General features: G+C 50.0%; 1 protein-coding gene across 2 annotated transcripts; it reads left to right on the top strand.

The window, feature by feature from the left end:
- The first annotated feature begins 422 nt into the window (after positions 1-422).
- Slc24a1 (solute carrier family 24 member 1) lies at positions 423-25,985 on the top strand. Of its 2 annotated transcripts, XM_051156652.1 has the most exons (11): positions 423-659; positions 2,481-4,421; positions 12,338-12,391; positions 13,661-13,769; positions 17,370-17,453; positions 18,284-18,375; positions 21,408-21,599; positions 21,789-22,130; positions 22,816-22,905; positions 23,792-23,958; positions 25,118-25,985. In XM_051156652.1, the coding sequence occupies exons 2-11, from the start codon at positions 2,610-2,612 to the stop codon at positions 25,365-25,367; spliced, it is 3,192 nt and encodes a 1,063-aa protein (XP_051012609.1). In that variant the 5' UTR covers positions 423-659; positions 2,481-2,609; the 3' UTR covers positions 25,368-25,985. The 2 variants fall into 2 exon arrangements, with proteins under 2 accessions (XP_051012609.1, XP_051012608.1); XM_051156651.1 differs by having other exon boundaries at positions 424-659; positions 21,408-22,130.

Genomic DNA, 25,985 nt, shown 5'->3' with positions numbered 1-25,985 from the left:
CTTTTGGTTTAATAAAATACGTTCCACTTGCAAAACGTTTTCAAGTTTGCAGTTGTCTCCTTCCAGCCCCTCAGTTCAACTTCAGTTTTCAAACACACCCTACATATAGGTAGGACGGGTGTTACTGTCTCCACATTCACACTTTGATTACAGTTCGACTCACAGGGCAGCCAGTAGAGCCTGGTGCTGATGTCCTCTGAGCTCTTAAGCCCCGTGCACTTTCCCTTGGTTTCCTCAGAGAGCTTTCTGTTTCTAGCCATGTCTTTCCTCCCACCTAAACACGGAAGCCCTAAATGGCCTCAGATTCCCATAACTTAGTAATAAATTTGAGACGTTCCCCCAGTGACTCTGTGGGGGGGGGCAGAGCGGTGTCCCATGGAGAGTCTATTCTGTGTTCCTGGTGGAAGGTCTACCCCCTCAGGCTTGTTCTGAGGCCCTGGGACCCAGAACTTGTGCAATGCCCATAAGCTTCTTAGAAGAGGCGGGTATTAGGCAGGATTGGACACTCGTCCCCTGGCATGCCCTTCATAGGATTCCCAGGGGAGCTGGCGGAAGGAGAATGGGGTGTTCCCTGAGGCCCAGCTTCAGACCCACTCCTCAAGACCCTGGGTTCTGACAAGTCTCCAGAGCTTGGAAGACGCAGATGTCGAGGTCTGAAGGTAAGTGACATGCTTAGGCAGGAAGGTTCAGCCAGGCTGCCTGCTCGGCTCTCCTACACACACACACACACACACACACACACACACACACACACACACACACACACACACACACACGGGAAGGAGAGAGACCCTCCAGACTTCTGTAGGAGCATACGTGGGCTCTCAGAATGTGCTGTGAGCTACACTCCAGGCAAGAGGCAGAGTGCTGGGGGAAGACGGGGAAAGGTCAGGGTAACCCAAGACAAAGGAGGAAGCTCGTTTATTCCTACTCCTTTGACAGTTCCGCTCCTGTGTCCTCGGCTAGCACATTGGTACTTCACTTAGTGTGGTTTACACAAAGCCTGGGAGACTCACTGCAGGCTCTTGTTTGGGTCCCTCAGAGCTTTGTGGCATTAAGTCCTACCTCTCTCCTCTCGGCGCCTTTGTGCCTCATGGCGGGAGTTGTACTGGAAAGATTTTATGCATACCTCAGCCCACTTCTAAGATATTACTATTCTACATAAAACCAGGCATTTTTTAGTAACTGTTGCATAATATCTTTGAGCATAGAGGTTTAGCAGATATTTTTCTGGGTCTGGGCCTCGACGCCCTTTATAAAATAAGGTTTCATTGAGGGTCTCTCCTCCTGCATCATTGTATAAAATTAACTTCAGTGGCTCTTGATTCTGTCTCATACTTTTCATAGACCTTATGTGTGTGTGTGTTCAGTCTCTCAGGATTCCTGTAACTGCAGTGTCATTGCTATTTATATGTGTAATATTTTTACAATTAAATCTAATTTAAAAATGTGCTAGGGTTGTAGCTCAGCAGAGTGCTCGCCTAGCATACACAAAGTTCTGGGTTCAAGCCCCAAGCATCACACAAAGTCGACATGGTGGTACATGCTTGTAATCCCAGCACTTGGGAGAGGAAAAGTTCAAGGTCATCCTTGCCTACATACTGTTTTCAAAGCCAGTATGGGCTACATGAAACCTGTCTCAAAAATTACATTTAAATTAGTCAGCCTTCACACGGTAAAGCAATCTAGTCAAATGCACAGTGAAAATGAAGGCCCCTTCCCATCAGTGGGCCTCAGTTTCCCTTCTGCAGATGTCCTTTCAGAGTTTGATTTTGTATAACCAACACTGTGCCACAGGGGGGGCAAGGTCAGCCTACTCAGGATGACACAGCTGGGAGGCAGCAGAGCTGAGCGTCCTGGCCTTGGGCTCCATCTCTCATTTTCCTTCCACCATCCCACACCATTCAGTAAGAAGCCCCATGACTTTTAAGCTTTCCCCTCTCTGTTTGAGACAGTATAAGCATTTTAAAAGAGTCCAAAAACAACCCCAACCCCCAACAGAAAAAAAAAATCCACGTGAGCACACAGAGCCGAACTTAACTTAATACCCATGGCAATGCCATTCACGGCTTTCATCCTGTTATCTAACTTTAAAATCATGCCCCCTAGCTCCTTCTTGCCTTTGAGAAGCTGAGATCTGTGGCCTGGGTCCCAGTTATGGATGACTGAGCTCCCTGAAACCTAGGTTTGGGCCTGAAGGGTGCAGGGAGACTATTTGTAGGGAGCCCAGGAAAGACATGGATGGTTAACAAAACCTCCAGGACTCACGCAGAAACTTGGACTGCTGGCGTGTCCACAGTGAGAATGTCCTCTCTTGAAAGCAGGCAGGGCACAGGTGGTTAGCTCCTTCCGAACAAGGTCTCCTGCCACAAGGCTCTCTGAGCAATACTCTGTGTCCCAGGGACCTCTATCACCTAGCTTCTCTGTATTAGAGAGTTCTAGATGCCAGAAGAAGGCAGATAACTTCTCTTCTCCTCTAGGTTTGTGGACACCCCTGCCTGGGCTTCATGGAGAAATCCTTCCTGATTACCAACATGAATCCCAGAGCAGCCTCCACCTCTCCCTGGACAGAATGAAAGGCCAGCTGTAACAAGACACAACGGGCCACCATGGGGAAACTGATGAAGATGGGGACACAGGAGAGGCGGTTATTCCGACCCAGGAGGCTTCATTGGAGTCGCCTCCTCTTCCTCCTGGGAATGCTGATCATCGGTTCCACTTATCAGCACCTGAGGAGACCCCAGAATTCCCCCTCAATGTGGACAAAAGTCTCTCCCCAGCAGCCTATTAAACTGTCCAGCAGGGACCTTCCCAATGATGACATGACAGTGGTGGCTGGTGACCCTCCAGAGGCCAGCTCTGAAGTGGAGGATGAGATGCTGGCACCCCAAGACGTAGTGATCAGGGATGAAGCAACACCTAGCATAACAATGGAGGACACCCCTAATCCAGCCAGAACAAGCAAGATCAGTGCAGCCACATCACTAAAGAATAATTATAGCCCCACAACAGCTGGCACAGAAAGTAAAAAGGAAAACCGGCCACCCACACCTAGCAGAGCACCAAATCACTTCATCTCAACTTCAGGCAGGCAGAGTGTAAGAAGCTATACCCCGAGACCCAAGGGAGAAAGGAAGAACTCCAGCCCAACTCACGTTAGGGCAAAAGGAAGGACCCACCCCCCAGCCCCAGCAGATGCGTCACCCATCGTCACCATCACCCCCGCAACATCAGAGAAAGACAGCGAAACCATGGCAACCTCCAGGATATTGGAGACCAGATCTCCCAAGAGAACAGCGGAAAAAACCACTGCAGCTTCTCTCAAGAGAATGGTTCCGAACACCCCTACTTTCTTAACACATGAAATAGAAACAGACTTCTTGACGAGTTTGGTAGAAAACAGAACCCAGGGCAATCCTAGAAGAGGGGGGGAAACCAGCTCTAGCGCTCCCCAGGGAGCAGTCCCGCAGCACACCCCAGCCATCTCCAAGGAGCGAAGGATGATAAGCGCCAAGATGGTTAGCATCCCAGCAACCGCGGGAGGCTCCACTGCTGCCGGGGCAATTAGCAGTCCCTTGTCCAGAACCAGTGCACCAGACATTAGAATTGCCTCAGCCACCAACAGGGAGCTGGCAAAGAGACCTCCCACAGCACACAGCAGCCCAGTAACTCCCAAAGTCAAGGCAATCCTGACCACACAGGTCCACCGCTGTGTGGTTGTGGAGCCGGCCCCAGCTGTACCAATGACCCCACCTCCAAGCATGACAACCATCCTGGCCCCAGAAGCACCCAGTTCCAGTCCCTCGGCTTTGCCACCTGGCTGGCCGAACCTCCACCCCAAGGCAGAGTATCCCCCAGACCTGTTCAGTGTGGAGGATCGGCGACAGGGCTGGGTGGTCCTACACATCTTCGGCATGATGTATGTGTTTGTGGCCTTGGCCATCGTGTGTGATGAGTACTTTGTCCCAGCCCTGGGAGTCATCACAGACAAGCTACAGATCTCCGAGGATGTGGCAGGGGCCACATTCATGGCCGCTGGAGGCTCGGCCCCTGAGCTTTTCACCTCCCTCATTGGGGTCTTTATCTCCCATAGCAACGTGGGAATTGGTACCATCGTGGGCTCTGCTGTGTTCAACATCCTTTTTGTCATTGGCACCTGTGCTCTTTTCTCCCGGGAGATCCTCAATCTCACCTGGTGGCCCCTGTTCCGAGATGTCTCCTTCTACATCCTTGACTTGTCCATGCTCATCCTCTTCTTCCTGGATAGTCTCATCACCTGGTGGGAGAGCTTGCTGCTGCTGCTGGCGTATGCTCTCTATGTGTTCACCATGAAGTGGAACAAGCAGATTGAGCGCTGGGTGAAAGAGCAGCTCAGCAGGAGGCCAGTAGCCAAAGTCATGGCCCTAGGGGACATGAGCAAGGTAAGGCCGTCTGGCTCCAGCTCACCCAGGCCTCTTTGCCGTGAAAGGACAGGAGGAAGGGAAGGATCAAAGAGTAGAAAGCAAGACGGCAAGAGGCAGCGGCTCCACCTCCCTGGCTGTTTGTTTTATTTATTTACAGCATGCTTATACTGTGTGATTAGCAAGTGTGACCGAGGCTCGTCCATGCACAGGGAGTCTGTTTAGGTGGCACCGTTATTTCAAGTATGTTTGTTCACAGGCTGGACTTGGAAAGTGTGACTTAGGTGGAGTCTGGGCAGGGAGTTCCCCCCCACCCCCAACTAGATATTGGAGATGAGAGGAGCTCCACTCACTAACTGACAAGCCAGCCCTCAGGCAGAGCCCTCACTTTGTGTCTACTGGAGTCCCGATACCAGAAGTGCCAATCTTAGGGCATGTCTGCCCCACTTCAAGGGGCTTTCCTGCTTAAATTCATTGGATGATTCAGTGACTTAAAAGATAACATTATACTGAGAAGGTGACCTCTGAAAGCAAATCCCAAATAGGGAGCCCTGCCTTTCCTGTTCCTAGAGGGTGAGTTTGGGTAAAGGTTGGCTCATAGCTTTCACTGGGAGCAGAATTTTGCGTGCAAAGAGCATAGGACTTAGCTACTTAATCCCCAGCCATTTTGATGAGTGGGCAGGATGGCTTCCAACCTCTGCAACAGGAGGCAAGAGGTTATATTACTCCCTTTAAAATGCTTGACATAACACAAGTGTCTTAGAACAGAGAGCCAGATTCCCTGAGTTCTCATGTGGTGCTGCTTTCCAATTAACACTATGACCTGAACAGGTCTTTTCTCGACCCTTTTCCAGTCTCAAGGGGAGCTGACAGAGTCCAGTTCATCAACAAAAGGTCTTGTCTAACTCTGACTTTGTCATAACGTCTGAGTTCAAATGAGTCCAGTTCTGGCAAGACCCGGCACAGTGGTTATTTGTCTGACCCGATCAATCGTTTACCATTTACACAGGGCAGAGAAAGGGGGAAAGTCCTGCCTGGGTGACAGTGGCCGCTGGGTCAGAATTGGACTGATGCCTGACTCCCTAATCAGTACTGTTTCCTGACAGGCTGCCGCTCTAGGAAGCCACGGGCGTAAAGAGAGAGTGACTCCTTGCTGCATAGTTCAAGCGGAGGGAGCAGGAGCCTCAATCTGGAAGCCTGGTTTCTCCTTTGGGGAAAACAAACAAACAAACAAACAAACAAAAACGTTTGGCATGTATTGGGGCAGCAGTGTTCAAAAGCCTCCAACTTACCTCCTGGTTCTTTGTAATAATTCTGATTTCGTTGAAACTCAAGACACTCTGAAATTGCTGCTGCCCCTGAGCAAGGCCACCAAAAGCAAAACTTGCTAAGCAAGAGAGGCAAAACCCATACTTTTGAAAAGAATTTGTCCTACTTAAGAGATTGTCCTGTCCAAGGCTAATACTAGCAGCTCTTTGCCAACCAGTAAGTAGGAGCTGACTGCAACTGTGTTCTTACTCTGTGTTGAAACTAATTCAGTAGGATTTTTTCTTAAATGGACAGTGTTATTAAAGAAAAGTTGAATTACTAACCATACTTGAAGGTTATTTAAACTTAGAAAGCATTGGACTTGCCACAAATAATATCCATGTAAGGATAAATACAAATAACTCAGAACCATAGCTGTTTAAAATGTTTTTTTGATTACGTGTGGCTATAGAGTTCCATTCTTGGGTGACTTTTAACTACAGAGAGTGAACCACCCTCCTTTGTGTCTGGATTTAACTGGCCAATATCTACACTCTGATCAAGGGACTAAGCTGAACTATATTTCACTGACAGAGCACAAGCCGCTGCCCTGAACCCACGGAGCAGTTCTGTGCAAGCTCTTTCTTTTCTTTTTAAAAAAGATTTTATATATTTATTTTATATATATAAGTGCTCCATTTGCATGTATACCTGCTGGCCAGAAGAGGGCATTAGATCACATATAGAGGGTTGTGAGCCACCATGTGGTTGTAGGGAATTGAACTCAGGACCTCTGGAAGAGCAGCCAGTGCTCTTAACCACTGAGCCATCTCTTTAGCCAGCAAACTCAGTCTTTAGTCTAGCAAACCATACTGGTTTTCAATTTTTGAGGCTTAACGTAAGCCTGTGCCACCTCTGCAAAGTGTTTCCCCTTACCTGTAAAACTTTATGAAAACAACCCCCCTCCTCCCTTCTTCTCTCTCCCCACTCCCACTGGATTGTGCCTCTCCTGGATCAATGGAGAAGGCTGGGCTCTGAGAAACTAGGCCTCCTCCATCAGGCTTGGTTCTGAAATGGAGGAAATCAGAGGGAAATGGGGCAAGGCATGCTGGGAGCCAAGGGGCAGAGGTGGTGTTGTGAAGTCCTGACCACCACCGCATCCCAGTAAGGGCATGGGAAATGCCTGCACGGCTGTCGATAGTGGCATTCCACTCTCTCTGAAACTTTATACTAGGTGTTGAAGCCCTTTGTGTACTGTTTCTAGCCCCAGACGACAAATCTCTAGACTTAGTTGGCCATATACAGTCACAGAGAGCCGACATTCTGCAGAGAACTCACTGGCATCCAAGTATGACGGACCCTTTGTCGCATGTGGGGTGAGGAGCTTAGCCAGCAAGGGCCAGCCATGGACAGAAGAGCAGGCCTATGAATGCCAATAGCAAAACGGGGCATAAGGATAGGAGTCCTTCCAGAAACTCCTTCTGCACCCAAGAATTCCCCAGGGTGCCAGACTCCTGGGAAAAGCCTGGCACTCAGTCCTGAATGCATGGTGGCCTATTTTCTCCCCAGCAGGTATTTTCTTATTCAACCAGCAAGATCCCTACACAGGCAAGGCAGGCATGCCTGTAGGCCCTCCCATTTCTTGGCAGGGTTGATAACTATCTCAAAATGTCATATCAGTGGCCTGGATAGGCAGCTGCTTGCTGTAGAGATGGGGACACAGCCATCTTGGCCCTTCCTACCTCTGTGGGTCCCATCCATGACAGGCCATAGAGAAGCCACTGTGCTCCAAAAGAGCTCATCTCGACTGTGCTGAGGGATGCCTTTCAACTGCTTAACTAGTCCTTGGCGCTCTTCTAATGATCAGAAAGAGATGTGCTCTCTCTGTCTCTGTTTCTCTCTCTCTCTCTCTCTCTCTCTCTCTCTCTCATACGACTCCCAGCAGAATTCTCAGTCTTTGAATCATTTTCCTTCCCGGCCTGAGGCTGCAGCTCATGGTAGAATGCTTGCCTAGCACATGCCTTTCCTCGCATAACTGGATGAAGCTTTTAGAGTCCCCTGACCGGTCAGTGCACGCAGATGATATAAGAAACAGATATTAACAGCACAGCGCAAACGCCCACATAAGCCTACTCCCGCTGCGTCTTCTCTACACAGACATGTTGTTTCCACTGACTCATCCAATACATTTAAGCAGGAAAGCCCTTGGGGACAGAGAGGCCCTAGGATTGGCATGTCTGGTTTCAGGACTCCAGTAGACACAAAGTGAGGGGGTTCAGGCATGCATCCAACACAGTGACATTTTCTTCTATGGAACATGACGGGATTAAATACCAAATTAATTTTCATGGTGCTCTGCAAAGAATAGCATGCATTCTATCTCCTCTGCCACCTGAACTAATTAGGGAATAAACTCAACAAGCAGCTGCTTAGTGAGGGGGCACGGAGTGTGAGGGGTACTGTGAGGGCACTGCTCGGTGGCAGTGTAGTGGGGGGCCCTTGTGGAGGGGGAGCAGGGGAGGCTTCTTGGGAGAGACATCTAAAGAGTGAGCTGCAGAACAGAACTGGGCAGGCATTCCTGGAGGAAGGAAGAGCATTTTCAAAGACTCAGAGCTAGAAGGAGCTGGCACACGCAGAGAGTAAACAGCGGTGCCTGCCACAGAGAAAGAGAAGCCTGGAGGGAAAATCGGTTCAGCCAAGGCAGGCACTTGCCCGTAGAGCGGGGAGGCTTTGATGACCGCCCACGAGGCAGTGGCATAGTTGAGCCTGAAGATGGGGTACCAGGTCTGGGTGTGAAGTATGGATTTGTGGGTCACCAGCGAATGTTTGGGCATTATTGTCAAAGGAGAATCAAAGCTCTGTGAATGGGAGAGAACAAGTAGGCCATAAAGGGAGGCAGAGGCAGGTGGATCGCTGTGAGTTCGAGGCCAGCCTGGTCTATGAAGTGAGTCCAGGACAGCCCAGGCTACACAGAAAAACCCTTGTCTCAAAACAAGCAAACAAACAAACAAACAAACAAAAACAAAAACAAAAAAAAAAGAAAGAAAAAAAAAGGAGTATATAAAACCACTTCTACAAAATTAGGCACGTAAAGGGAGAGGGGCCCCATAGCCTACGCCTCATCAGCTGCACAAAAAGTTCTCCTCGGTGGGGAAGATGGAGAAGTCAAAGCCGATGCGCACAGCGTCATGTGGGAAAGTGTAGACAAGTGCTGAGGGACTTGGTGCTGCAGAGGGTCAGGGAAGCCTGGTAGAGCAGCATGCAGGAGGCTTCCCTGAGGAGTGGGGTCTTGTCATCCTGAGCCGAAGCTGGACCGGAGGAACGGGAGCTGTCTGCAAGGAATGAGACTGCAGCTGTGCTCTGCAGGGTGGCCACAGGCTCCCGCATTGTGAGCACTTAGAATGAGTGTTCAGGGGAGGTGTGAGATGCACACCGAGTACTTGGCACTCAAAAAGAACGCAAAACAGCTCAACTCCTTTGTGTTCATTGCTTATTGAAACAGAACCTTCTAGAGGACTGGGCTATAGCTCAGTGGCAGATCACTTGTCTGGTCTGTTTGATCTATAAGTTTGATTCCTGGCACAGTAACAAGAACAAAGTTTGCGTGTGGGGAAGCACTGGGTTTAAGTATGTTATTACGCCTTTAATCCCAGCACTCAGAAGGCAGAGACAGGCAGATCTCTGAGGCCAGCCTGGTCTACAGAGTGAGTTCCAGGACAATCAGGGTGACAAAAAGAAGCCCTGCCTTGAAAAACAAAACACAAACAAACAAACAAAAACCCTAGAAGAGTATGTTATAAAATGAGTCATAGGCTGGGTATGGAGGCACATTCCCTTTATCCCAGCACTCAGGAGGCAGAAGCAGACAGATTTTTGTCACTTTCAAACCAGTCAGTGCTGCATAGTGAGACCCTGCCTCAAAACACAAAACAGAACCAAACCAAAGCAAAGCCAGCTGTGTGCAGTGCTGTACTGCGGATGCTCAGGAGGCTCCCCAGGGGACAGCGGGGCTTCTGAGGCACAGAGGAGGACTCGGTGTGATGTGCTTAGAAACTCACTGTGGCTGAGGGAGTGGAGAGTAAAACTGAAGAGCAGCAGAGCTAGACTCCAGAGGCATTGTGGGTCTGGAGGCAGGAGCAGAGGCCAAGTCAAACTGCCTGAGACTAGGCCTGCTGGCTCACAGGTGGGAAGGATATGGCCACAGACATTTGTAATTGCAGTTCGAGGGACACAAGACGAGGGGCACAAGACCTTTTTGTGACATTCTTGAGCACAAGGCATGCACATGGCACAGACACACGTGTGGGCAAAACACTCATTCATATTAAACAAATCTTTTTTTAAAAAAGGTTGACAGTGGGTGGTGGTGGCCCATGCCTTTAATCCAAGCACTCAGGAGGCAGAGGCAGATGGATCCCTGTGAGTTCGAGGCCAGCCTGGTCTATAATGTGAGTCCAGGACAGCCAAGGTTACACAGAGAAACCCTGTCTCAAAAAAAAAAAAAAAAAAAAAAAAAAAGGTTGACATGACATGAGTTTGGTTCCTGGAGCCCACAAAAAGTGGGAAGAGAATCAACTCACAACTCACAAAGCTGCCCTCTGACTTAACACACACACCCTACACCCCCCTACACACATTCAAGACCCCACACAAAACAACCACAATAAACAAAATATAGTAATTTAAAAAAGAGAGTGGCTGAGAGCTGTGTTTGTGGATAACTCAGCATTCTAGGTGGGCCAGATCTATAGTAAGATCATGCACCCCGCCCCTCAAAAGGCATGCTGAGACTGCCCATGAACACAGAAAGCATTATTTTCGCTTGAGTAAATCTGAGCTGCAGAAAATCATTAGAGGTGTGCACTGTGGGGCAAAGATCAGTCTCCTGGCTCTCCAGGGACAGAGCAAACCATTTCTGAAAGTAGCCTGCGCCCACCTCTTTGCCTCAGCACTCAGTGAGAGAAAGTGGGAGCAGAATGTGATGAACAGTGAGACGGTGGAACACAGCGGCTAGCCAAGCTGCCTCTGCCTCAATTAGCTTACAGGCGTGCCATGGAAAAGGTGGAGGAGCTTATTAAAATGCACAGCTCCCCCTTCACCTCAGTTGGGTTATTTCAGCCGTTTCAGTGCCTTATATGCCCATTATTAATGGCTCTGCTTCATTCACTTACACGCCCGTTCTGTAATACTAGTATCCAGACACCCAAGCCTTCCCCACCCGTCAAAAGTCCTCATCCCATCCACAGCAGGAAGCCTTCCTGCCCACCTCACACAGCAGCGGCAGCCGTGCCGCTCTCATTGTGACCCATGCTCTACTTTCCCTTGCATGTGTGATACGTCTCCATTCCTTTCTGAATGAAGACTCCGTGTCCTAAATATCTTTTCTCCCTTATAACCACTAAGTCCCTGCTTAGTATACAGTGGAGTGGCTGGGCTGGATGGGAGGCTGGGCTGTGGTCTGGTGGTATTTCCTATATTCTCATAGAGCTGAGCAGAGAATGGAGCTGTTCTGCCCCTGAGTGGGCCCTGGTGGCCAGTGAGGGGAGCAGAGGGACATGTAAAGATAGTCACCGAGGCAAGTGGTAGTGACCTTGGTGCCTAAAGATGGTGCCAGAGACCACTTGGGGTTATCCTTGCACCCTTCTTACCTTTGTAGAGAGCCACAGGTCAGGGAACTGGAGATGACTACATCACAAGGTCACTGCATGGTAAAGACAGACAAATGTAGAATGGGGTGGTTTGCTTCTGTAAAGCAACTCATAAAGGAGCCTGAAGTAGGAGGGTCACCACAAATTCAAGGCCAGCCTGGACTGTATAGTGAGCTTTGGGCTAGCCTGGGCTACACAGTGCACTCATCTCTAAAAATAAATGCGATTTGGCTCTAGCTGAGTAGACTCTTCGTTTATCACTCAAGTGGCATTTCAGGGCTGTGGATGCAAATAAAGGGAGCCTGGTGGGCTTCAAGTTTGTTCAGACTTGTCTCACTCCTCAACAGGCTGTCCCCACAGCTTCCCTAAGATACCAGCACTCATCTGACCCTAGAACAAGATTTTAGAATCACAAGATGTGCTATTGCTGTCCAACTTTCAAGGGGAGAGCTGTCTTAGTGATCAGGAGTGTGGGTGGGGTCAGGGAGAGAGCTTTACACACGAATCCACCCTGATTTTTCTGAGGAGGAGGAGGAGCAAAGGACATTTTCGTGTTAGCATAGAGACATAGAGAGGGCATCTCAGGCAGAGGGCGTGAGGAGAGACAAGGAGTAGGAAGGGATGGAGTGACTCTTTATTCACTCACTTAGTAAACAAACAAACATACTGCATCTTTACCGTGTCTGTTCACATGCAAAGACATTGGGGGAAATGCCAGGACAGGAACGAGTGGGCATCTCTAAGGGATGCACAGAGGAAGGTGACATTTAAATGGGGACCTGAAGCATGGGGAGTGAGGAGCCAGCCAAAGCAGGACAAACAGGAGGACGACGAGGAGTCTGGGGTGGGCTTTCCAGGTAGGTGACCCATTTGAACCAAAAGGCGGTGGCCATGTTGAGTCATGAGGACATGTTAGCTCCCAGGGCGTTTCTGGGTTGTATCAGCAGCTTCCCCAGAGAAAAGGGCAGGTAGGGCCTAAGAAGCAGGGTCTTTCCATGATACCTTGGTAACTCATCTCTCCATCTTTGCTCCTTTCTGCAGCCCAGCGATGGCGCCATTGAGGGAAAGGAGCAACAGGATAACAGGAAGCTGAAGGTGGGTGAGGACTGCTGTCGGTCCAGCGGGGACAGTGAGGGTGCCAGTTTGTGGGCGGGGACACTGCAGAGTCTCAGCATATGCCTGAAAACTAGGTTGCTGTGGCCCTGATGCCATGGAACATGGTCAACTCGGGGAGGCCTGGGGAGGGCCTAGTGGGAACTACCAGGGTGAGCCACGAAGGAGCAGTCTGTGTGGTGGGGACCTCTTAGCTCCACATGGCGCTAGTTTGGGAATGAATCCTTAACTTCACAGATCATTCTGTCCAGAGATTCCTGTACAACCTCAGCTTCTCTATCTCTAAGATGAAGTTTGGACTCAAGATGCTTAAATCCTGCTTCCCAACCCCAATGTGGATTGATAGATGCTCTAACATTGATGGCTTTAGCATATCCAGAGCTAAGGAGCTAGGGGAACGCTCTTGAGGGGCGAAGGCCTAAGGTTTCTGAAAGGCTGGCTTAAGGCACCGTGTGGATGGAGTTATGAGGAACTTTGAAAGGAGGCACAGGTGGGTGGGCATGGGCACATGATAGGGTTAAAACCTCTCATAGCCAAAAGAAAAATCTCCCAGGCCTTTATAATGGCCACAGCCACTAGGTGGCAGAAGAGTTCAGCTGGAGAGGGACAGGGAGTGAGAACAGGGTAATCTCAACAGTATTTCAATGTGTCGCTAGGAGTGTCACACCTGTGTGCAGTACAGGTGTGCATCCTTTGGTGCCTTTGAAGTCCTCTGAGCACCAGAGTGTAAAGTCCAAGCTCTCAATCAGTAAGCCTGGGCTGCTAGTTTGACTGTGCCATTGCTTGACCTCGGACACACCACCCTCCTTTGAGTTTCCCTTTCTTCCATAGCTGGGGCTCTTAGTGTTACTTTTCTCTGGGCATGGAACAATGACAGAACACAGACAGGCTCGCTGTGTGGCCTGTAAAGGGCTGTGCAGGTGCAGTAGCTTCTCTGTGTGAACGAGGGTGTGGTTTTAGAAAAGTTGCTTGTAGGAGTTGCATACACCCTCCCATAACATGGTGGCACTGATCCACACGGCTTGCTCCCTCTGGGAGCTGCGGGACTCATGTAAGGCGCAGAAGGAGCTGGTCCCTGAGGAATCAAAGGGAGGATGTCAGAGTTGGAGGCGAAAGGAGCAGGGGTTCAGGGCTCAGGGCACCGTTGCCCTGGTCTCTGAGGGAAGGAGGCAAGTTGGCGGGGAGGGTCTCCTGTAGCCCCTGACATGGACAGGGCCCCATTGAGGCCTGTGCGGCTCTCCCCTTGCTCAGCTCCCGTCTGTGCTGACCCGAGGGAGCAGCTCGGCCTCACTGCATAACAGCATCATCCGCAGCACCATCTACCACCTCATGCTCCACAGCCTGGACCCCCTGGGGGAAGGTAAGCAAGGCCTCCTCAGCCCCGCTGGTCTGCCCCACATCTGCCCCACTCGTACCTCCCCTCCTGCCACAGGACAGAATCTGGGACCTGCAAATGCTAGTGGCAATGGGCTGGGATGGGAGGACAGAGTTAACAGAGAAGAGAGTGGGTAGTGAAAGCTGGACCGTACGGAAGACACAGAAGACCTGGGCTCACCAAGAGAGAGCCATGTGGAACATGGTGGCTGTTTCCCTGCCTCAGTGTCCCTGTTTGCAAAATGAAGGGCTTTATCCACAGCCAGGATACAAACGCCATGGCCTATTTGGATCTGTCCTGAGATGGATCCAGTGTCCCACAGTTTGACTGGCCAGGGATGCTTCGGGGGGTGGGGAGTGGGCCTCTCCACAGACCTTTGGCATCTCTTTGCTTTGTACTCACTCAGCTCTGGAGTCCTTGGAAGCTTGCTCTGCACCCCCCTGCCTCTCCCCCCTACTGCCAGGAGTCCTAAAGGACACCTTAGGAAATGCCATAGCCACTTTTGGGAGCAGCAAATTAGGGAGAATGCAGTGTCTAAGGTGCTGAAGTTGAAAGGGTGAAACAATGGCAGCAGTGGAGAAGCCTGTATCTTACCAAGTTTTCTGTCTAACTACCCCCGAGCGCTACCTCTATCTACTGACTGCCTCTCGGGAACTTTTCTGCTCCCTTTGCTCCCCACCCCCACTGCTGCTGTCCCTTTTCTGGGTCTCTGGTGCAGAACTGAGACCAAGCAGTTGGCCCACAAGGAAAAAGCTGGTTTTGGGCAAAGCTAAGGTACGCAGCTAGACAGGAGAGCCTGACTATGGTATGAAAGAATGGGCTGGCTTTCTGGCAAAGGGCACATTTTGGGGTCTCAGAATTTCGAAAGGCCCTGACCTCCACCTTCAGACACAACATGTGGCGTTATGTGTTTAAAAGGATATTGTCCTGGGGAAAGCAGTGTCAAAGACGAGGCAGTGAGACTGTCCCTTAGAAATTCAAGGTGAGCCCTGGTGACACAGGAGAAGCCAGCCCCAAATGAACAGTACCTCTTAGGAACAAGCAGACTGGGGCAGCCTCAGGTGCCGAAGGCTAGGGTGGACCTGGCCTGGCTCTCTAGGTTATGCCTAGTCATTCCCAGCAGATCCACTGACTCTAGCCAAATCCTGAGAATGAAGAACTTCTCCTGAATGAACTGTGGGGCTCACAGACCGGGCCACCCCTGTGAGCATCAGCTGCCAGCTGGCCTGCTTGTCCTAACAGGATTATGTGATACTCGGGCCAGGCCGAGGTCAGAGGAGATTGGCACTAAGGAGATGATCCAGCCGTGCTGGGTGGGGACAGGGCACATGAGGGAACAGAGCCAGGAGAGCTGGCTACAGTTGTCCCAGGCAAGACCTGCTCTATGAACTGTGGGTGCGGTAAGCCAGGGGCCACCGTCGAGGTGAATAACTGCAGGTGTGTCCTGGGATGTCATACTGCTCAGAGCTAGAGTCTGATCATTTGCCAGCACCTCCTCCCAGGAGGCCTAGGTCCTGCTAGGCCTTTGTTCCCGAGCCATTCCAGATGTCTGTTTCCCTGGCAGCTTCCAGGTGGCCGCCCAGATGTTTCCACTCCCTCCCTGGTGGAGCTCCCCAGATCCAGCTCTCTCCACAAGAGATGTTCCCTGTCCCCTGAACTCTCACCTCCCCAGGGTGGAGTTTCCCTCCCTCAGGTCCCAGGCTTCTCTTGTGCTCTCAGGCAGATGTGTGGGAGAGAGCAACAATGGAGGAGTTATCCTACAGTGACCTGGGAAATGAGGCCAGGGTGAGTGATGTGAGCTCTTACATTAGTAGTCAACAGATGTGCTGGGGCCAGGGCGGGAAGCCCAGGATGCCTTTCTTTCATTATGATGGTCCTCTGTTCAGCAGGATGCTATAGCTCTTGATTAGTGCCTAGGGTGCCCTGGGCATTCTCGACCGAGGTGGCAGAGTTGTCCTGAAGTCCTGAACACTCCAGGAAGACCAGCTGGGTGCCAGGACAGGCTGAGGAACCAGAGAGACCATAACGGTGACTCTGCAAATGAACCTATAGCCAAGGCAGCAGCAGCTGAACGACTCTGAGGGCTTAGGGCACAGATAGCAAGGAGCAAATGCCAGGACCATTTTTCTCTTTCTTGCTCACCCTGGATCCAGCCAGGGGCTCCATTCCACCCAGCAACCCAGATTGTATCTTCTTAGCATCCTTATAGTCGGCCTGCATGCCCCTCTCCCTTCGATGATCTTCAGGTTCTCCTCCAACTCAATTCTCTGGAACGCTGGGCATTTTCACCACAGGACTGTTTCCTCAGTGGGTAGCTGCTGGCCACGATGGCTGTCAGTTCACCGCCATCATTGTTAGAGCCCAAAAGTAACACAGTGACTGTCTTAAATACAGTTGAGCATAGAAAGCCATCAACCATCTACAAGCACAACCCTTGGGAGACTTTTGCAGATGAAATGTCTGAGGGATGGAGAAGCCGAGGGACCAGCCAGCTGGACCATCCGCTATAGTGTGCCTGGCCAAGCTAAGATCCACACCCAGCTCCTCGGGCTCTAGCCTGATGGAGTGTCTGAGGTGCTGCAGTGTAGGCAAGTGATCCTGTCTCGTGCATCCTCAAGTCAGTGCTCTGGGCATATCGTGGTGTTGCCATTTGCAGAGGACACACAGGCTTCCAAAGTAAGCCAATGTCCATGGACAGAGCTAGCCTACAAGTCACGTGGCCATTACTTCACGTGTCCGTTTGTATCATTGCCCTGCCTGTCCTTCTCCCTCATGCCACATGGCTGACAGGGGGGCCGCCTAAACTCCCATACTTCTCAGTCCGTCCTTTTTTCTTCTCTACCTTTGAACATCGCCTGGTATATAGTCATTCCAGGGAGAGAGGTGTTTTCCCAGTTATTTTTCTTGCCTGGAAATCAGGGCAGTTATTCTGTGCCTGCCTGCCATGCTAGAGGTCTTCAGTAAAATATGTCCCAATAAAATGTGACCACATTTGGAATCTGCATGTCTGGGATGCAAAGGGTATAACCAAAGCTTGATCCCTCCCTGCTTTCTGCAGGATTGGGAAGAGGCTTATGGGCAACAGAGCAGCCTGCACTGGATTTACTGTCCTGACTTCTAGTACTTGGTGAACAGTAAGCTGCAAGGGACCTCACAGATCATCTAGTGCAAGAGTGGCAAAAACAGCCCCTCTGCTATTATATCTCCTCTCCGTGGCCATCACGGACCTCACTGACTGATCCTGGCAGGGACTCTCCTACCAAGTTCTGGTCAGATGCCTCAAATGAGCCATTGCTTGAGGTCATAAAGGAAATGCATCCTGGAGGCTGGCCTGAGTCCAGCCATATGTTTATCAGAGAGGAAACAGGGGGAGCAACTTGCCCAAGGTCATATCCAGTTAGTGATGGTGGAGGGACTCAGCCAAGCTTACAAATGGGGCACCGGGAATAGGCCTCCTGAGATCAGACCCAGACACTGCAGTTCTAGGCCAGCCTTCGCTGCCCTGTCACCACTGGGCAGTTCAGGGTCCTGACTGAGGGTGTGGTGAATGGCCCCAGATAAGTTGTCTTCCTTTCTCCTTCACAGCCCGTCCCTCCAAGGACAAGCAGGAGAGTTTGAACCAGGAAGCCAGAGCTCTCCCCCAGACCAAAGCAGACAACAGCCCAGATGGTGAGAGGATGGCCAGACTGGCTGCTGGCCAGGTTTCTCCTGCCACTGCCCTAGCCCCTGTCACAGCCAGTGCAGAGCAGACACTGAGGCACATGCCAGGGTCTTTCTGTCATAGGCTCCCACGAGCTTCCTCCTTGTTTTGCTCAGATGAGGCAGGCAAGGGAGGGAGTACCCAGCTCCCACATCATCTTTCCTAAACCTAATCTCAAGTGAGACTCTACCTCTTCTTCCATGACGTCTACTCAAGGACATTGTTGCTAGTGAGGGGTTTGAAATCCTACTGACCTGGAGCCCAGTGACATAAGCCTAGTAGCCATGCCAAAGACACAGGACAGCAATTGCCTGGTGGGCTCCGCACACCAGTAAACCTGGCTGACTCAGCAACCCATAGAGTCATCCTTTCTATTCCATAGGCCGAGGAAACCAAGGGTCAGAGAGATCAAGTGAATTGCCCAAAGCTGCACAGCCAAGAGGTTGTTAACCTGAGCATTTCACAATTTCCAAGGCCCCCTTCGTTGCAGCTCTGATCTGTAGACCCAGAGCAGCTTGCCTTTGAACTCGGTGGGATCCTTTTCAAAGGACCAGCCCTCCTCTGCTCCATCTGCCCAAGTAGTTCCAGCACCCCTGGCCACAATTCCAGGAAATGCCTGTGAATACAGGGGAATGCTTCCCAGATGTCCTCCCATCCCGATTCAGGGGACAGGGCAAGCACAGTTCCCAGTTCCTGAGCCCTTCCTGTCAAATGCAAGCATAGTCTCTCCAGCCTGTCTCTGCAGCTGCTCCCAGGATCTGCTCTCATGCCCTTACCTAACCCGTGTTTGTCCTTTAAGAGGAGGAGCCAGCCGAGCTCCCTGCGGTCACGGTCACTCCAGCTCCTGCTCCAGACGTCCAGGGAGATCAGGAGGAGGATCCAGGTTGCCAGGTAGGCTCTCAGCCTCTGCACAGCTGGAGGAACTTCAGAGGACAAGAAAAGGCTTTCTGGCTGAGATACTTCCTACTTGAAGGCCTGAAATCCTATTCATCCCTGTGGAGTGAACCGTGCCCCTTCTCTGAAATCATTTGAGAATGCACACACTTTCCAGACCCAGAAAATTCATAGCAACACCCCAGTGTGACAATACATATCTCCGGGTGTGTATGCACAGCCACATGCTATAAAAACACAAGGGATTGACAGTGTGTCAAGAAAGCAATCAGAGACCGAGTCCAGACTGTTCAGGAGCACCAGTGGCTTGAAGTGCAGTAAGAGGGCTGCTGGGTAAGAGGCCTTGGCATGACCTGAGGCCCTTCATTGCTGGGGCACCCTCCTCATCTGTAGCCTTTAAAGTCTCAGCACTGCATTGCCTTGAAAGCCTCTCGCACTATTCTCTGGCCAAGTTTAATTTTGCATCTCTGCTTTCTTCCTACGTGGTTTCCTATCGTCCTCCTCCCTTTCTCCATCCCTAGACAGCCTTATCTGGCTTGGTATGAGCTGACAGCTCCCTTGTCTATGAGGCTTCCCTGATGCACCAGAATCCAAATGCTCATGGGACTTGGCACCTGACATGGCCTTCCGCAACTGCTTTCTTGTTTTCAGAGCTTCCTCTAGCTCCCCTCCCAGATGGTTCCTGAAGGCAGCGCCCAAGTCTGAGCCATCTCAGCCTTCATTTCAGAGGGAGACACCCTGGCTGGCACATGCTGCGTTCAGTGCGGGTTGAGTGACTGGCAGTAAACAGATAAAGTTTGCCAGCCACAGCCCTGCTTTTCCTAGTCAGCACCCAGAAGCTGACTTTTCTCTCATCTGCAGCACAGCAGTCTTGTCTCGAAGGTATCTTCCTTCTGGTATGTGAGCATCAAGCAGGCTCATCATGGCCAGCTCATGTGAAAAGAACAAGTGGCTGCAGAAGCATCTATAGAGTCTCACAAGGAGCTTGGTAGAGGCCCAAGAAGGCATCTGGGACTCTGTTTGCTGTTCTTCCTCCTCGCTTTGACTGTGTGCAGATTCTATGACTGGCTTCAACCCTAAACCACCAGTCCAGCCCTCCAGTCCAGAGGGAACAACTGCATCCAGTTCTGAGTCTTAGAATCTGTTCAACCTAAGTCGCAGGCCAGGGATCTGGTGCATAGCCAGGCAGCTATGGTCCTGGGAGAGAAGAGGGGCCTTCACTGCAACACGGAAGGGAGCTGCTGTTCACCTGGGCCATTAGGCATGTGTTCCTAATAAGATCCCCAAGGTAGCAATTTTGGGAGCCAGGGAAGGTGGTGCAGCTGGATGATCTCATACCCAATGACTTAAATCAATTGCCATCTCCCGGAAGCCTGCTCCTGTATTGGGGCCGAGAGAGGGAGGCAGTAATGACTGCAGACAAATCTCTTCACTTTTCATTGCTAATTCAAAGCTCAGGCATGCCCAGATGGTAACACTGTGCGTCTTCATCTGAGCCTCAACTCTGCTTGCGTATTTGGAGAATATGGGAAAACTTTACCAAGTTGTTCCCCGCCTACTCATTGAGTCAGCATCCCACGGGCAGGTCCTCCAGCATCCTGGCTTAAGAAGTTTCCAAGTAGGCATGATGGAACATGCATTTGATCTCAGCACTCAGGAGGCAAAGGCAGGCAAATCTGTGAGTTCAAGGCCACTTTGGTCTTCATGTTCCCATGCCTGCCAGGGTCACACAGGGAGACCTTGTCTAAACAAAACAAAACAAAAAACAAAAAAAAAACAACCTGGAAAAATATGTTTCCAGATGATTTCCATATGCAGCAGAGTTGAGTAATCACGGGATGCCCTTTGGGGTCGTCCTGACATTTGCTACAGGTGACATCATGTTTACTCCTTGAGCACACAGGCCCTTGGGTCAAGGAATAGATGAGCACGTTACAGGTTACTTCAGATCTGAGGCCATGGGGATTAGTGGTGCTTAGTGTGGAGCTACTACATCAACGCTCTGCAGATGAGCAAGTAGAACAAGGAGCACGTGAGCTACAGGTGATTGCTCCCGTCCCAGAGGCTCTAAGTCCACTGACATGTGCAGAGCTAGGGAAGCTACATTTCCAACAAGATCCCCAAGGAAGCCAGAGGCTCCTTCGGGCTGGGATGTTGGTTTGGTGGCCAAGAGGTCAAGAATTGAACTATAGATGTTCAAATAACAAAGCTATCACATACAAACTGTGGACCATGGGCAAGTTTCTCTACCCTAGTTTCTCTATCAGTAAGATGGGTACAAGTCTATGTATTGATGGGTCCATGAAATACAGCAAATGCTATTATCATGAAGTCATTTACTATTGTGCCTGACATGTAAGAACACGCAACAAATAGGTATATTTTCATCATCTTATAATGTGATAGAGGAGTCTGGAGTTCAGTAGACATAGCAAGGTGCGGTGTCTGACAAAGCATCAGGCCATATCAGGCAATGTGGAAGGAAGCACAGCACCCAAGACAACGGAGGAGATGGCCTAGCTCTGTTCGTGTGGTTCTGTGTTCAGATTTGGACGCCACACTCAGGGTATGGCTAATCAAACAAGTTCAGCTAGCTGTAGCCCTGTCTATGCCATAGTGCGCAGGATGCTGGAGGACCCAGAAACCTGCAACTCATGGAGGGCCGCCCTATGGAAGAGTGGCCAGGCTTGTTCTGTGTATCTGCAAAGAGCAGACTGTACGCGATGGCAGAGCTTTGATACAGAGGTGGACTTCAGACTTGTCAATGCTCTCAAGGGTGGGGATGCGGCTGTAGACGTTGGGTTTTCCAGCCTTGGAAGCAACCAAGAGAAGCTGGACTACTGGGTAGGATGCTGCGATGGGGAGTTTGCTGCATCACTGCACCAGTTTCCTCCTCTGAATAGTTAACTGTCAATATGCTGACAACAACAACAACAACAACAACAACAACAACAAAACAGGAGCAACTGGGATGAAAATCAGTTAGAGCTCTTACTATACATTAATAATTTGTTTTCTTTGGGTTGTAGGAAGATGGGGATGAAGCTGAACATACAGGAGAAATGACAGGTGAAGAGGGTGAAAGTCAACCAGCTGAAAGGGAAACTGAGGCAGAAGGAAAAAAAGATGAAGAGGAAACTGAGGCAGAAAGAAAAGAAGATAAGCAAGAAGGGGCAACTGAGGCAGAAAGGAAAGAAGATGAACATGAAGGGGAAACTGAGGCAGCAGGAAATGAAGATGAACATGAAGGAGAAACTGAGGCAGAAGGAAAGGATAATCATGAAGGGGAAACTCAGGCAGAAAGAAATAATGATCATGAAGGGGAAACTGAGGCAGAAGGAAAAGATGATGATCATGAAGGGGAAACTGAGGCAGAAGGAAAAGATGATGATCAAGAAGGGGCAACTGAGGCAGAAGGAGATGAAGATGAACATGAAGGCCAAGGTGAAATCCAAGCAGATGACAGTGAGGTGAAAGATGAAGGTGAACCAGAAGCCAATGCTGACAATCAGTGTGAGGCCACCCAAGGTGAGAAAGGTGCAGATGGTGAAGGGGGAAGTGATGGAAGTGACAGTGAAGAAGAGGACGATGATGAAGAGGAGGAGGAGGAAGAGGAAGAGGAAGAGGAGGAAGAAAATGAGGAGCCTCTGTCCCTGGAATGGCCTGAGAGCAGGCAGAAGCAAGCCATTTACCTCTTCCTCCTGCCCATAGTGTTCCCACTGTGGCTGACGGTACCTGATGTGCGGAGGCAGGTGAGTACCTAGCTGTGTCACAAGCTGCCCATCCTGAGAGGATATGAGGCCTTTAGGTGCCAGGAAGGCTGGGAGACGTCGATAGATAGGCTTCACCCGTGAGGTTATAGGGTGGGGCTGTTGCTCTGCAGGGGTAGCACACCTCTGAGTCAGGAGCTGGAGACCCTCAGGTGTGCCTTATATCTGCCACCATAAGCAGTGTGAACCAGTCCCTCTTTGATTCCAATCTCAGTATTCTGCTCTTAGTTTGGGAATGATGGCCTTGTACCCCATCCATAGTTTGCAGAGGTAGTCTGAAAACCCAGGGTGGTAATTGCTATTTTTCCACAATTGTTCTTTCTGTAGGGCAAAGTCTAATACAGTCTAAATAAAGTCCAGAGAGGAACGGGGCAGGGGCCGGTGGGGGGGGGATGTGGGTGGTGCAAAAGCAAAACTCAAGTCTGATTCTAGAGCTTGCTCCAGCCTGGTCCCTGAATGCCAGACAAGCCCTGCTCCCCCACATCTCTTATCGATTGGCTCCACGGACTCCTTGGGGAGAGGGTCACAGCTTCACATGTACTGTTCCTGATCTTCCTCATTAATACTCATCCATTAGACCTCATCACATGTTGGGGTTCCCTCAGAGAGGGATCAAAGGCCAGTAGCCTCTGCAACTTATTTCTCTTCCCCTTTCCAACTCTAACAGGAGTCCAGGAAGTTTTTTGTCATCACCTTCCTGGGATCTATCATCTGGATCGCCATGTTCTCATACCTTATGGTATGGTGGGCTCACCAGGTGAGTAGGTAGTAGCTTAGTCCGTCTTCCATCAGCAGCTCCCAGAGTTTGCCATTCCAGACGCCATTTCCAGCATCCAGAACTATCGAGATCTGATACGCCTGTGGTTTTCATGTTCTCGGTAAAGACTTTAAACGTAGACGCTCATTCCATCAACTGGTATTCAAATGTATCATGGCACAGGAGACCCTTTCACATACGGGTTCCAGGGGACCAGGCTGGCCTGTCCTCCAAACTGGTGAAATCCCTTCTACTCGTTGGCCTTGTGCCAGTCTTCCTCTGCCTAAGCACCACAGAACAGAACTTAGCCAAGAGCTGTAATTGCCAGCTTTTCTCTAGGCTAAGCACATGGGCAGTACTGCCCAAACTTCTATCTGTAGCCTGGCTTAGCTCCCAGTGCACAGCATAGGTCACATGTTCAGAAAAGAAATGTTGGGCTGGAGAGATGGCTCCGTGTTAAGAGCACCCCTGCTCTTCCAAACGCCCTGAGTTCAATTCCCAGCAGCCACATGCTGGCTCACAACTATCTGTAATGAGATCTGATGCCCTCTTCAGGTAAAGCACCGATAAACATTAAATAAATTAAAAAAGAAAAAAAAATGTTGACAGAGCAGACTATTGGAGGGGAAGTTCTTTGGGTATGTAGAGTTATTACAGTTAGACTGACAATGAAGGATACATCTGCTATCATTAGACTTTTAATGACCTCAGCAAAGGGCTGTGTGGTTCCCTGCAGCCTGGGACAGGATCCTGGCTCTGTCACCCACCCCAACCCCATCTTGTAGAGGGCATGTTCAGAACCTTAGTGCTTTGCTTGGTGCTGTGAACTCTCAGATTTTCTACCTGGGCTTGCCATGGTTTCTTGTCACTGTTGCTGTTTTACCAGGTTGGTGAAACCATTGGGATTTCTGAAGAGATTATGGGTTTGACGATCCTAGCAGCAGGCACTTCAATTCCTGACCTCATCACCAGTGTCATCGTTGCCCGGAAAGGCCTGGGAGACATGGCCGTGTCAAGCTCAGTGGGCAGTAACATATTTGATATCACGGTGGGGTGAGTGGTAATGTTACTTCCTAAGGCGTATTCAGAATAACTGCAACAGTTGGCTGTTGGCTGGTTTTCGTCTTCATTTATTAGAGATGCAACAAAAAGAGCATTTGTATGGTTAGTCCGTAAGAGGCACTGAACTACCCTCCCTTCATTCATCACAGCCTGAAATTTGACTGGAACTTACAAATGAGGTGAAAAGTGAGAGGTCCATTCATTTCCATTTCCCAATACAAGAAAATAAGGCCCTTCAAGGAGGTAGAGAAGGGACTGGAAGGAGCCATTCCTTTTCCTCCACAGGTGGGCCCTGCTAACCCAGTGGCTTTAAATACCCTTTGGTATAAACAAGAACTATCCCATCCTCCTGTTTAACTGCACACCCTGGCCCTGGTCTCTCAGGGCTGTCAAGAGCAACGGAGCTTCCTTCATTTCCTTGGTCATGTCTTGGATTTGGCTATTTTGCTTGGAATTTGTGTGTGTGGATGTTAAGGAGGGGCAGTGGGTAGTATCAGAAAATTTATCTTGATCACTAATTTATCTTGAGGTAGGTCTTAGTTATAAAAACTGAGGAACTAGTCACACACTGGCTAGAGGGAGTCCTATATACATCACTAAGCATGCAGTGGGTAGGGAGAATCAGACCCAGGACACTCTTGTGGCGGGATCTTACTGGCCCAGGCTAGACTGAGACTGAGGATCCTTCTGCCTCAGTGCCCAGTGCTGTGCTAGCTCACCCAGCTCAGAGCACCTGTCTTAACTTAGGCTTTCAGTGATAAGCTTTGAGCTCTTTGCCAAGTACTTTTGTTTCCCTAAATCCATTTCCCCACCAGTGAACTGAAGTTAATAATTCCTGTGTGTATGAAAAATAAGGGGCTGGAGAATGGTTCAGCAGTTAAGAGCACTGGTTGCTCTTCCAGAGGTCCTGAGTTCAGGACACGGTGGCTCACAACTATCTATCATGTGATCTGATGCCCTCTTCTGGCCTGCAGGTGTATAAGCAGGCAGAGCACTGTATACATAATAAATAAATCTTAAAAAAAAAAAAAGAAAAAGAAAAAGAAAAAGAAAAAAAGAAAAATAAGAGCTCTGAAGACCTAAAGATGGCAATCAAGCACCTGGGGGTATTACAAACATAGCCACCACTTATGCTGCGTTTCTTTTGCAGCTTGCCTGTCCCTTGGCTTCTCTTCTCTCTCATCAATGCACTGCAACCTGTTCCGGTCAGCAGCAATGGTCTGTTCTGTGCAATTGTCTTGCTGTTTCTCATGCTCCTGTTTGTGATCTCCTCAATCGCATCGTGTAAATGGAGAATGAACAAGCCCCTGGGCTTCACGATGTTCCTTCTTTACTTTGTGTTCCTGGTGATCAGTGTGATGCTAGAGGACCGAATCATATCCTGTCCTGTATCTGTCTGATTCCGTCACTGGGGCCCAAGATGGGCATCGACCGGAAGACCATACCAGAAGTTACTGTCCCTCTTGCCACACCAGTCAAAGCATAAACATGATCGGGGATGTGAACTGGGCAGTTTAGACACTCAGAAGTGACTGTCATTGTGACTGAGGCTTCTTTTTGCAAACACACGCAGCTCCTGGTGGACTACAGAAGGAGAGCTCCTACCACTCAGGCAAGCAACTGTCAGCAAGAGGACCCCTGTAGCCAGAGGGCTTTCCAAACGAGACCTGGGGTTAAGGCTGGGATGGCAGAGATGAGACAAGCACACTTGCTCACAATTCTCTGGTCACATTCCTCAAGAGGCACGGGTCCAGGGATGCAGGTGTTGGAGGCTTGCTCTCCTGGCCACTGCTCCAGACACACACTGCCACCCACTATTCCTCTTGGTGCAACTGTCAAGTCTGCAGTCATTGTAAGTTCAGCTAATGAGTTGAAGAAGCGCAGGCTCAGGGGAGGGGGAGGAATAATTTATCATTCTACCCCATAGTCATGTAAAATGCATGCCAATGTTTTCTATGTTAAAAGACATCACCTTTTATTGTGCATTTCTGAAAATGGAATTAAAACAGAAAGCAGCC

This window comes from Acomys russatus, chromosome 14 (genome assembly GCF_903995435.1).
Source record: "Acomys russatus chromosome 14, mAcoRus1.1, whole genome shotgun sequence".
Taxonomy (NCBI): domain Eukaryota; kingdom Metazoa; phylum Chordata; class Mammalia; order Rodentia; family Muridae; genus Acomys; species Acomys russatus.
Note: the sequence above shows the minus strand (reverse complement) of the source record. Positions and strands in the feature narration are given on the sequence as shown.